Source organism: Aphis gossypii, chromosome 3 (genome assembly GCF_020184175.1).
Source record: "Aphis gossypii isolate Hap1 chromosome 3, ASM2018417v2, whole genome shotgun sequence".
Lineage (NCBI taxonomy): Eukaryota > Metazoa > Arthropoda > Insecta > Hemiptera > Aphididae > Aphis > Aphis gossypii.
The window spans coordinates 42,023,519-42,036,361 of record NC_065532.1 but is presented as its reverse complement, the minus strand read 5'-3'; the positions used below and the strand labels follow the sequence as shown (position 1 = coordinate 42,036,361).

Sequence of the window (12,843 nt, the reverse complement as noted above, 5' to 3'; positions counted from 1 at the left end):
TAGTTAATACAATAAGATTGTGTTTCTAATACGCGCGTTATGCACCGTGCACATCGACGGGACTCCTATAATAAAACAAACGTATCTAATAACGCAATCGTCGTCGTACAATAACGGACGCGTTAAGCCAATGGTGACCGGACCTTTACAGAGAACAAAGGCCTTTATTATAATCTGTAACAGTGTATTACGTTTAGCCCCCAACGATCGGCCGTGAGAAAAAAAAAATAATATTAAGAACGCGAAACGAAACGGCCGCCGCGTTGCCGGGCTGTCGGCGTCCGTGAAGAACCGCTTCCCGACGGCCGGTCGCACATGGCAACGTCGCTATTACCGTTTTGCCGCCTCGCACCCTGTCAGCCATTGAGCGAGCGCGCGCACGGCGGCGGCGGCGTCGTCGTCTATACGCTATCGTTCGCCCGCCACTGCCATCACCCCCCCGCAAACTCGTCGCACACACACATAGACCAGCACAACACACCGACACCGCCGTCGTTCATTTCGTATATCCGCTCGTTGGTTTTCGTACGCCGAAATTTTCGTGGTTCGCTGCTAGTGTGAATTAAACGTCGAACGACTGCCGGCCGACACACAATCGTTTTTTAGAAAAATCTTTTTACATTTTTCTCGCACCGTTCACCGCGAGGCAACAGAAAACCAATCGACGACCAAGCCGACACAATCATCATGTCCGACGTGTCCAAAGAAACGCTGAAGAAAGAGATCGCCGGTAATTATTATGTTGTTGTGCACCACCACTGCCCAACAGTTTCGTGTTCGGCTTAATATGTTTTTTTCGCGTTTGTTTGTCGTTTGGATTTCCGCGTAAACGCCGCTCGTGTCCGGCCAAGACCGTGCCGATCGTACGACGATGCTCGTCCTAGTCGACGACGGCTCGGCTCGTTCAAATAGTCAATCTCAGGGCCGTTTCCGCGCGTTTCTTTTCAGCCGCTTTTTACCGGCCGTCTATCACCCATTCTTTTCTCGTTCTAGACGATTGTATCGCCGATCCCGCGCCCGGTCGACGTGCTAATGGCGTCGCCGGTGTTTCAATTTTTCGGTTCTTCCGGCCGTTGGCTAGACCGTTTGAACGGCCGTTTTGTGCACGTTCATTTTTTTCGGGCAACTTTCAGTCTGCAAAATTCCGGCGCGGGGAACAAATTATTGTTATAAATGACGTCCCCCGTAAACTCGCCGCCAATGATCGCTAGATGGCGCCCCGTCTGGCTGTGGTGTAAACAAAAGCGGCGTCCTAAAAATTAAAAACCGTCGGTGGCGACGCTACCGTTCCTATTCCACGGCCGAATATCACAATAATATTCGCTTCCACGACTACGCCGCCGCCGATTATGTTTTTTTCGATTATACTTGTCGAAACGATTTTTTTTCACCAAATATCGTGCACTAAAAAATATCGACAATGATGTATCATTGTACATTATTAATGATTTATTCATTAAATGAAGCGGTCCAATCAAATTTTTTTTAAAAATCGTTTTCATGCTAAAACCCAGTGCTATATTTTTTTCTTTCTATCAAAATTCAATGCAATTGATTGTAATCAGTTTTATGTAGAACCACTGTGTAGTTGGGTTTTTATTTTCAATGTATTTGCCGGAATAATTTTTTTCAATGAAATATGTAAAAATATCTATTTTGTATTCGTTATTTTTATGTATTTCATTATTAAATAACATTTTGTACAATTTAGGTGCCTATAAATACAAAATATATAAATATATATCTATTATCTAAAATATGGGTTCATTAGAATTCTGTTGAATGAATAGGAAACTAATCATATCTTTATAATTTTTCATTGGGTGTCCAAGTGTGATAATTGGGATTATTATTAATTTTGTCTCCCATATTTTTACTTTGAAATTATTTTTGTTTTTAGCTCTCCTAAAATCAGCAGATTTGACGAAAACTTCTGCAAAGAAAATAAGGCAGGAACTTGAAAAAAAATTAGATACAGATCTTGATGATCGGTAATATAATATTTAAATTTTGGTTATTAATGACGATTTTTAACCTATAATTTTTATTCTATAGGAAAAAAGAAATTGACTCATTAGTAATGGAAGCAATTAAAAAAGCTAAAGCTACCAAAAAGAATGGTAAAGGTGATAGTGATGATGATAATGATGATGACGATGATGATGCAGAAAATGACGATGAAGACGATGATGAAGAAGAAGAAGAAGTGAAACCAGCTAAAAAGGCAGCTGCTCCTAAGCGCAAGAAGGCTGATAGCAGTGATGAAAGCGCTGGTTCTGATGATGTTAGTAGTATTTCAGCACAATGATTATAGTCTTAGTTAATTGGTAATGAGTAAAAAAAAAAAAAATTATTTCATACAGGATGATGGTGACAAAAATGACGGTGACTATAGTCCTAAGAAAGGTACTCCCTCAAAAAAGAAGACCCCTGTTGCAAAACGAGGACGTAAGAAGAAGGATGACAGTGACAGTGATGAGGACTGGAAAGGAGCCAAAAAGGGAGCAAAGAAAGCTGGGGTAAATTTTAATATATTAGTTGATTATTCATAAATTCATAAACATTTTTTATTAAATAATAATTTAATTATTGCAGGCCAAACGAGGAGGCAATAGTGGATATACTAAATCAGTAACACTTAGTCCAGAACTTGCTTCTCTTATGGGATCTGAAGCTTTACCTCGCCACGAAGTTGTTAAAAAAATGTGGGCAATTATCAAAGAGAGAAATCTTTATGTAAGTTTTACTATTTTAAGATTTCAATAGAAATATATCTTTAATATTCTCTTGTTTTCAGGATCCATCTAATAAACAATACGCTATTTGTGATGATGATTTGATGAAAGTTATTGGAGTAAAACGTTTCAGAACTTTTGGTATGATGAAGTTCTTAAAAGATCATTTTATATCATAACTGTGTGTACTAGAAAAAAATGTTTACTGAAATATCCTATTCCCTTCCCTCTCCCCCCAATATTTTCATTTATCTTAAAATTATGTTTACCCTTTGTGTTTCTTCAATTTGTGGAAATGCATGGTAATTTTTTTATCAATGAGAAACTGTTTCTCAAGTATTATAATTTTTCATTCCTAAAAAAAAAAAATTTTAATTAAATGGTCTTGACATGCGATATAGGTTGATGTCATTTTTGAGTGAAATTTATTATTATTTTTTTTTTTTTTTAACTTTTTTCATACTTTGCACACTTGCTAGGTATTAATATCTAGTTATAAATGTTTGAATGTATAAACGTATTTGTAAACAATTATAACAAGCATTTTTGTGTTTTTAGAATACTTTTACAATAATTTTAAGACATTAATCTACATCATAATTTTATTATAATTAATTTATAATTGAATAATAATAATTTAATGCCTATGATGTTTTTAGTCTTTGAATTTTGTTTGACAATTGATAGCGGACCTTATTGTTGTAGTTGAGCATACTAAACTGTTTATATCGTAAAACTCTACGCCTGCATAAGGCATGTTTTTAAACCGTATGGATGATTGAGGAACTGACTGATTTGTGTTTGTGGCTTTTTCACTCATAGTGTTAGAGCCAACATCACATAATTTGGTTTGCACTTGAACTGATTTATAAACATCTACAGTTTGTGCACTTCGGGTTGCTACTTTTAATGTTTTATCGATAGTGTCAATTACTTTCTTATTCTTTTTCATACATTGTTTTATTTCCTTTGAATTATGGGTGATGTTGCTTATGGAACCTGTGTCGTGTATATAAAGTGCTGTTTGCACTTGTGCATCTTTGTACTTCTCCTTTTCCCTAATTCTATACATGTGTAAATTATAAATATATAATCATATTATGACGATTATACAATTTGCTACTTACATTTTATTGGGATTTTGTTGTGTTTCTGCCATTTGTTCATATAAGTTGAAAAATGATAATAAATGTGTTTTAGACTTCACTAAGTTTAAAAAGTGGTTCAAATAGCTGTGGAAATTTTGTGTGTATTAAATATGTAATCTATAATATATTAAATTGTAATGTAATAAATATTGATAAAATTATATTATATAACTTTATAAATATTAAATATAATATTACTTTACTGTGTGGTATTGAGAGAACCTCAGGTTAATCTTGTTACAATGGTTATGAAGGTATTTTAGGTCAAGTTAATATCTTGTATGTATCAATATATTTAATTTATATTTATTTTCTTAACTCCTATAAGTTATTGCAACATTACTTACTATGTTGGTTTGGTACCAAAATGTAGTGCTGCTTGAATACTTGAAAAGCCAAACCATTCATCAGAATACTGTATTACACCTAAGCTTTTGTCATGTTTTATTAATGTTCCTTCAGTTTCAACAATCATCACTACACAATATCCATCTGCCTAAATACACAACTATCTGGTTATACTATAATTTGAAGAATACTACATTAAAAGTTTACAAAAAAGTTTCTTTCATTATCTGCACTGGCTGTAGGCAGATGCCATTCACACATTGGATTTAATGGGTATGTCTCAATAATTGTATACATTTCTTCATTATTGGTTGGAGTTGTATTCATGATCAATGTACTATCAAAATCTTCACTTATGTTAATTAACTAAAAATTACAATTTAAAGTAAGTTTTTTTTTTTATTCTACTATAATATCAATTACTTCATTTGTCATTTGCTTCATGGTGTATATTAAATTGCATGTGATGCTCAAATAGTTCATAATCCCTCTTATGTCACTCCAAATAATTGATATATTTCTAAGTTCTACCTACAATTTTCCATACTTAGTTTAAACTTAATGGCATGTACTAACACATTTTAATTTTATTAAAATTGCATAATAATTTAATAATATGTACCTGTAATATACTAATATACAGAATATAGTACTTACACAAATAGTATCATCATCAAAGTCATTCGTATATTTAATGTTTTTTATTTTTTTCAATGTGATGTTGAATTTATTGAGCAATGCGTGCAATTCAATTTTTAATTTATTCAAATCGTTTTTGATGGTTCTAAAAATGTAATTTTGTTAATATTTAAGTATTTAATGTGGACATGTTGCCATACTCTAAATTTTTTTGGTACTGTAGATAAAATACCAATGCAGTTTTATTATCGTTTAGTTTTTTTAATGTAACAGCTGCTAAATTTATCCGTATAACAAATATTGGAGCTAAAATGTCATTGTATACTTTATAGTATTGAAATATCCATGAAGTTATCATTGTCACTTTCTTAAAATTGTCTCTCATCTCCTGTTCAATATTTTGTAGAAGCAAATCGACGGCATTAGGAAGTGTATCTATCACTAAAAAGTTCTAAAGTAAGTATTAGTAGATATATAACCTGTCATTGTGTTCTATTATATTCAGCGATAAACGAAGAACGTATTATTTTAACAATGATACATTTTTTTCGTCATTCTATGATTCATTTTTTAAAAGGGTTTCTGATACCAAATTTAATTTAGTTAGTATTAGTGATAAACATACAATTATTATAAATTATCTAAGACGTTAAAGTTTTTTTTTATATTTTAGTATATTACGATAATTTATCATTGCCTTCATAATAGTTCAAATTTAACTCATCCATAGTAGCTATTACTGATGAATGATGATTATATCATATTATACCTATACTGGCTATACTCATTATAGTGACCAACACAATTAATTTACTTACTATCCAATGTATCTTCTCTAATATTTTTACAATCCATGTTGTAAAGCCAAATGCCACATACTGAATTCGATATTTCTTTTAACTGGTTTATTTTTAAAGATGATAATTGGTTTTTAAATTCTGATAATTTTGTTCGATTTAATACGCTATTTAATGTATCTGAAAGAATAAAAGGTATTCATTTAATGTCAAATACCAAAATGCAGTGATGATTTTTATGTTGGATATAGTAAACAAATAACTGTACAGACGCTAAAATCTTTTTTAAAAAAAACTTAATAAATTTTTAACATTAATTTTTGTGAAAACATTGAAGTCGATACATTATAATAAGTTGGTAGTTTATTAAATAAGGAAATGGATTATCTAACAAAGATGTTTCAATAAATCATAATAATGGTTATATAATAGCTATTATAACTATTATATTAGGTAAGTAAATATCAGAATATCATATTATGAATTGTCTATAATATAGTCTAGAAGTTTGAATAAGTGCTAAACTTACTGTCCGGGAGTCTTAATTTTATATCGGAAAGTATTATTATTGATCATAGTTGTACCGCCGATAAAATTAGAAAAAAAACTAGGTAGAGGTACCTACAAGAGGCTGCATATTACCTATGTATTTAACTACCTACGGTGTTACGAATCATTATTAATTAGGTAGGTGCAATAGCCACGGTGATAAACTTAGGTATTATTTACTTACCAGAAATTTCCTGAACTAATATTGGTGAAGTTGGATCTCCCATATAGTTTGATAAAATTATATACTGTATTATTTTTTGATTGTTGATGCTCATTGTGTGGCCCGCGTGATCTATATTATCTAGAATGTCGTTCAACAATGGTCTAATTTTTTGATTATTTTCTTCATAAACCTTATTTATGATAAATCCTGTGAATAAAATGTAAAAATTCACAAAACTTAATTATTGATAAATAAGTTCATGGAGTTAATCAATTTATTGTGTGTTTTACCTCTATTTTTATAATCGTTCTCTACGAGTAGTTGCATTTTAATGCATAATATAGCTGGGTCCTTTTGTACAGATAAACGCTGAATACACTGGTTTATAATATTATCCATTGCAATTTTTAACGGTTGTTTTTTTAAATTCTTCACATTGGGATTTAATAACCAGCATTTAAACTATAGGTATTATAGTTATAAATATAAACAATATATAAGTATTTAATAATATTTGATTTCTTTAAATTTTGTAACGTAAAAATTTAAATAGCGAAATACATGCATTGGAAATGTAGCCGAGTTGTATGTTAAATGGTAATACGAATAGGTAGTTGTTAAAAGTTTAAACAAAACGTTCCCACCCGAGTAGTTAGACCAGAACTTAAGTATAAATTTGATTATTTATAATATGTTATTTATATACCTAAAAAATAAAAGTAAAAAAAACTTGTTTTAATGTAGAATAATGAGTGTACCTACTGTACCTATGTCCTATATACAATAATTATACCTACGAATGTCTAATAATAATAATATGTATTTGTTCAAAATTTAAATGAATTTGAATGCGCTTAATTTATTAGGTAAATCTAATTAGGTACTAGGTACAAAAAAAATTGTTCTATTACTAATTATTTAGTTTTTTAATGTTATAAATATTATTGTTACATGTTTAAGTTACTAAAAAACTATTTTAAACATAAAATGACGACCGCACATTTCTCATTTAGTTTTATACTATATAGACATGATAAGTATAAGGTATAGGTACCAGCATTATATACATAATATTCATCATATATGTACAGCTACACTTAACGTTTTGATCATACATTAGGTTACATTAACGGTTTTAAAAAAAATGTATTTGTCGTATATCCATTAAATAAAATATACAAATATACAAATTTTATAATTGTCGATGTATGTATAATATAATATAATTACTGATTACAGCGAACACTTACAAATACATATGTAAGTTCCTCGGAGACTTGGACTCCCCGTTCGAAACATCCTTTGATCACTTTCCTAATATGTTTTTCTTGGGGCAACATGATATACGCTAAATTGTGATTGTATTCCTGAATACGAACCGCACACACCGCAATACAAGTTACAACATTAGGTAATTGGAATTTAAAATATTATATTATTTCCATAGCAACGTGATTAACACAAAGAATATACACAAAAAAAAAAAAAACAACCGATATAAAACAAAAATCAATAGAAAAATGACTTAGTTCTCTTTCATTATTGTTCAGTAAGTAGGTGTAGTAAGTACCTACTTCATATTATTTTTTTTTTCTTAGAAAATTAAAATAATATGATTGAAACTGCAGTAGACTAAGTGTAGTGATTAGACTTGCAGTACTTATCGAAAAATGGTGAGTTATTATTTAATAATTATAATATAATATTATTATTATTCTTTTGGTGCCGTAAAATAAACAATGAACTGTATAGGTACCAGGTACCTCCTAAAATAAATTTAAATACTATCTACTTATATTATATTATTTATATTGTTTTAGCGTGAGTATATTTATTTAAAATAATAATACATCGTAGTCTTAAATTTTACATTAGTCATCACAAACTACATTATACTGTTTAATGTAAAATACATTGGCTTTTAGCTATATACTTATATCTACGTATTTAGTTAGGTATATAAATTTAGTGTAAAAAATATAATTGTAGATAGGTATACTTGTTTAGACACAATATTACATAGGTCAGTGATGCTACATTAAAATTTAATTGGGGAGAGGAGAGGTAAAAATTATTTCTTGTTACTCACCACTTTTGCATTATATACCTACATAGCTTACCAAAAACAAATAGTTTGCTGCTGTTATTTGTTGATCAGTATTCAGTTGTGTATCTTTTCCTTTCAGTTTGGTAAATATAATTAAACATATTAATAACTTATTTAAATAGTTTTTTGGGTACACGTGGACCCCCCTCCCCTCATCCATCGAAAAAAGGGGGTGGTCGTCCCTCTTGGGTTATAGGTTTGGAGCCACTGACATAAGTAAATAAGTAATATATAAATGATCAGATTTTAATCTGTTTGTAAAATAAATATCAGCATAATACAACAGAATATTCCATACCATATATATTATATTATATTTTGAATATTCAAGATTATCGTGTAAATAATTTTCTGTACAGCGAGAACATCATAGATTATACATTTATAGACAGCTCAATAAAATGTGCCTATGTTAATGACATAGGTCGCATAACTATTGACATTTGGATTGTTTTTGTTAATTATTAATTATTATATCACATTATTATTCATTAGTTTATATAATAGTACCTACGTATACACGTGTACTATATATATTATCGAACGACAAAATGCTGCAGGGGTTGTTGTCAATGCTGAAGCGGTTACGATCATCGCCAGACAAGGAACTTCGCATCCTGCTACTAGGTCTGGATAACGCAGGAAAGACGACGCTGATGAAGAAACTCGCGTCCGAAGATGTTTCGCACATAACGCCTACGCAAGGTTTCAACATTAAATCCGTTCAGGCTGACGGCATGAAACTGAACGTGTGGGACATCGGTGGACAGCGCAAGATTAGACCGTATTGGCGCAATTATTTCGAATTCACCGACATACTAGTAAGTACCAATAATAGTATACTGCAGCATTTACTACTGCAAATAGAATGTGGATGTGGCTTTAGCAAGAAATATTTAGTGTCTTCTCCCTTTAATCCCAAAGCTCTCATCTAAAATACATCCAATTGTATATTAGGGGTCAGATTCATAATACACGCATACTAGCTGTTGGTGATTCACAAGTCATGTTCAGTGTTCATCACTATCTCCTCTTTATCAAGTTATAACGTGAATTTATTCAATTTCTGATTTTATAAATTTTTAAGTATATTAAAGACAATATATTTTAAATAACATTTTTATACCATACTTAAGGAAGATCCCGAAGATAAAACAAATTTCTTTTTTTTTTTTAACAAAAATCGCTCTTTTTTTGTCTACGATTATTTATTTGTATTGATCGTTTTATATCGTGTGGGCCAATAACTATATAGGCAAGTTGTACCTAATACTGCACTTAGTCGGTATCAAATAATTATTATATTTTATAAACATATTGATTTTAAACACCAAAACATAATTTATTTCAATAGATGCCTACATTATAATTATTGGATAAATTGGAGGTGACTGCGTACATCACGGCGAAAATGACCAATAGACGTAATTTTTGGGTTGCATGGAGAGTACTATTGGCATCCCTAAATTTTTAATAGTATCAGACATTTTTCATTGCGATTTTTCATAACGATTATTTTAATAACTTTAAATTTATAACATTTTGACAGTGGGAGAGGGTAAGCCTCCCACGAGTCACTTTGATCATTGATCAACACAAATCTTGCATTTATATATACATTTAACCAAAATTGCACCAATAAAATGACTATCTGCAGCACCATTTATTATACGAAATTGGGACTATATCAGTTATTGTCGAGTTTATTAAAAGTGTTTTTAAATTTGATATAATGTTGTGTACTTCAATAAATATTTATTTGGATTCGTGTTATAGATTTACGTAGTGGACAGCGCAGACAGAAAACGCGTGGACGAAACAGGATTCGAACTGAACGAACTGCTCAACGACGACAAATTAGCCGGTGTACCAGTGTTGGTATACGCCAACAAACAAGATTTGGCGTTGGCGGCAAAAGCTTCGGAAATAGCGCAAGAACTTAACTTGCATCTAATTCGTGATCGGCCGTGGCAAATACAGGCTTGTTCAGGTATACGCGGGGAAGGCATCAAAGTAAGTACCTATAATAGCGATGAATGTTTTATGATTTTATTTCGATAAAAAAATACGATGTCAAGAAGAGATAAATTTCTTAGTCGAATATAAAAAAATGTACATTTTACATATACGTAAAGATCAAATATTTTAATTTCTATCACTGCGCTCATATTATATAGTATATACCTACCTACTATTGAAATAAAACAATTAATATTACAAATCGTATACGAAAAAATGTGTGCATTTGTCATGCATAATGATAATTTTGATTCAGTGACTTATATAAAGACCCATTAGAAGGCCTTGCAACACCAAACAATAGACACCCACTCTCAGAACAAAGTAATGTGTCCTAGGACCTAGGTACCGTAAGCTATAACAACTCATGCAGTTAAATTACTTGAGACTATAGATATTTGTCACTGTTTTTATCATATTTAACAGCGTTATTATAATTAGCGAACGTATATTTTAGTTGGTATTGGAAAAAAAAACCGGGCAAGTGCGAGTTGGACTCGCGCACCGAGGGTTCCGTACAAACCTGTAGGTATATAAGTAAAAGTTTTTTTTATTTTTATTGCAAAATGAAATTTCACGGCTGTATTTTTTCAATAAACATCAAATATCGTTTACAGAGAAGGTTTTAATTCCCTCGCAAGTAGTCGCGAGTTTGAAAATATGCGGCTTAAATTGTTATTATTTCTTTCGATTGCGTTGACATAAAAGTTTGATTTTGTTACAGTTTAAAGGTATTATAGACTTAAGTATTTAGTATGAATTTTAATTAATACCTCATCGCGTTCATGAGATAAGGAGTAGTAACTTTGAAATTTTCAAAATTGTCAAAAATATTTTTCAAAAATATTTTTTTTTTATATGATGAAACTAAAAATTTACGGTTTTCGTAATTTTTCCTATATCTGTACTATAAGACGTGACTTCGTACGAAACTTCAAGATTCTAAGTTCACAGGAAGTACCCTGTAGGTTTTGATTCCCGTGCGAGTTTCGAAAATTTGCGGAAATTTGCGGCCTAAATGGCTGTATCTTTTGATTGCGTTGGCTTAGAAGGTTGATTTTTCTACAGCTTCCAGGGACAGTAGACCTGAGTATCATATACAAATTTCAGTTTGATACCTCCACGCGTTCCTGAGAAAAACGCTCTTGACAGACGGACGGACGGACGGACAACAAAGTGATGTTATAAGGGTTCCGTTTTTTTCTTTTGAAGTACGGAACCCTAAAAATGGGAAAAAACTTTTGTAGGAAGTTCGTGATAATATTAAGACAAAACATAAATATACTTTGGATAATAATACAAATCACTTCTTTATAAATAATTTATAATTAGATACCGATAGATGATAGCAGGTTCCAACTTTCAGAGCTCAACACATTTTCATTTATTAAATATAAATCTTAAAATATTTCCATAATACATTATACATATATACTCGTACTTAAAATAAATATAATATGTATTTTCGTTTATTATTTTATAGCGGCTAGTAAAATAGTATAATATATTACCTATAGTCTATACTCTATATTATTTTTGTTGATAATCATTAATCAAGCATGTTTATTTTGCTTTTGATTAAAATTTATGTTCTATTAGGTATCATTATTTGTTTAACTATCACACTTTAAAAATAATTATATTTTGTTCCAAAGACACTAAACAAAGTATTGGGGTAATTTAAGATTCTGGGGTGAGATAATTCTCTTTAATCCCTTATCGATTTACGTCTATTATCAATAATATTATGTAATAATAATAGGTATTACATTACCTATTATACATTTTTTTATCGTTTTACTATTATATAGCAGTTTGATTATTTTGAATTAATTTTTTTCTAGGAAGGATTGGAATGGATCAGTCAAAATGTAAAAAAGAAGTAATAGTATTAATTTATTGAATATTTTTCACACTAATTACTATATAGTTTGTATCATAGGTGTATGTAAGAATTACCAATTAGTATAATATTTTATAATCATAATATTTTTTTAAACATGTAAAATATATATAAAACAAATCTATTATGTATTTTAAAATAAACGTTTTTTACTAATATCAGTATCTATTCCTACAGTTATGTATTATACAAATACAATATTATGTTAATTAAATTATATATTAATCTATTGTTACGTGTATCTACTGTTATATTATGAACATGTTACTACCCATTGGAAAAATAATGTTTTACGATTAAAATTAAATAATTTTAAACTTCTCTGAAGTCAGTAAATTTTGTAAAACACCAAAACAATATTAATTAATATAGAATTTGATTTATTTTAACGTTTTACAAATATATCTGTATAGATACCTACTTATTGTCGGA

The 12,843-nt window shown here is 30.3% G+C and overlaps 3 protein-coding genes across 6 annotated transcripts; 2 read left to right on the top strand and 1 right to left on the bottom strand.

Moving 5' to 3' along the window:
- The first annotated feature begins 434 nt into the window (after positions 1 to 434).
- LOC114128144 (uncharacterized) lies at positions 435 to 3,385 on the top strand. Its single transcript, XM_027992588.2, has 6 exons — positions 435 to 730; positions 1,901 to 1,991; positions 2,056 to 2,284; positions 2,364 to 2,519; positions 2,596 to 2,736; positions 2,798 to 3,385. The coding sequence occupies exons 1-6, from the start codon at positions 688 to 690 to the stop codon at positions 2,912 to 2,914; spliced, it is 777 nt and encodes a 258-aa protein (XP_027848389.1). The 5' UTR covers positions 435 to 687; the 3' UTR covers positions 2,915 to 3,385.
- LOC114128146 (cilia- and flagella-associated protein 206-like) lies at positions 3,093 to 7,775 on the bottom strand. 2 transcript variants are annotated; one of them, XM_050202573.1, is made up of 11 exons: positions 7,633 to 7,775; positions 6,673 to 6,844; positions 6,401 to 6,589; positions 5,689 to 5,847; positions 5,071 to 5,311; positions 4,889 to 5,015; positions 4,655 to 4,762; positions 4,439 to 4,597; positions 4,231 to 4,379; positions 3,863 to 3,967; positions 3,093 to 3,799 (listed from the first exon to the last, which is right to left on the bottom strand). In XM_050202573.1, exons 1-11 carry the CDS (start codon positions 7,720 to 7,722, stop codon positions 3,391 to 3,393), a joined length of 1,908 nt encoding a protein of 635 aa, XP_050058530.1. In that variant the 5' UTR covers positions 7,723 to 7,775; the 3' UTR covers positions 3,093 to 3,390. The 2 variants fall into 2 exon arrangements, with proteins under 2 accessions (XP_050058530.1, XP_027848394.2); XM_027992593.2 differs by having other exon boundaries at positions 3,640 to 3,967.
- Positions 7,645 to 12,569, top strand: LOC114128145 (ADP-ribosylation factor-like protein 3). 3 transcript variants are annotated; one of them, XM_027992591.2, is made up of 4 exons: positions 7,645 to 7,793; positions 9,050 to 9,310; positions 10,266 to 10,502; positions 12,353 to 12,569. In XM_027992591.2, the coding sequence occupies exons 2-4, from the start codon at positions 9,062 to 9,064 to the stop codon at positions 12,392 to 12,394; spliced, it is 528 nt and encodes a 175-aa protein (XP_027848392.1). In that variant the 5' UTR covers positions 7,645 to 7,793; positions 9,050 to 9,061; the 3' UTR covers positions 12,395 to 12,569. The 3 variants fall into 3 exon arrangements, with proteins under 3 accessions (XP_027848392.1, XP_027848391.1, XP_027848390.1); XM_027992590.2 differs by lacking the exon at positions 7,645 to 7,793 and adding an exon at positions 7,857 to 8,055; XM_027992589.2 differs by lacking the exon at positions 7,645 to 7,793 and having other exon boundaries at positions 8,142 to 9,310.
- Positions 12,570 to 12,843: the final 274 nt, after the last annotated feature.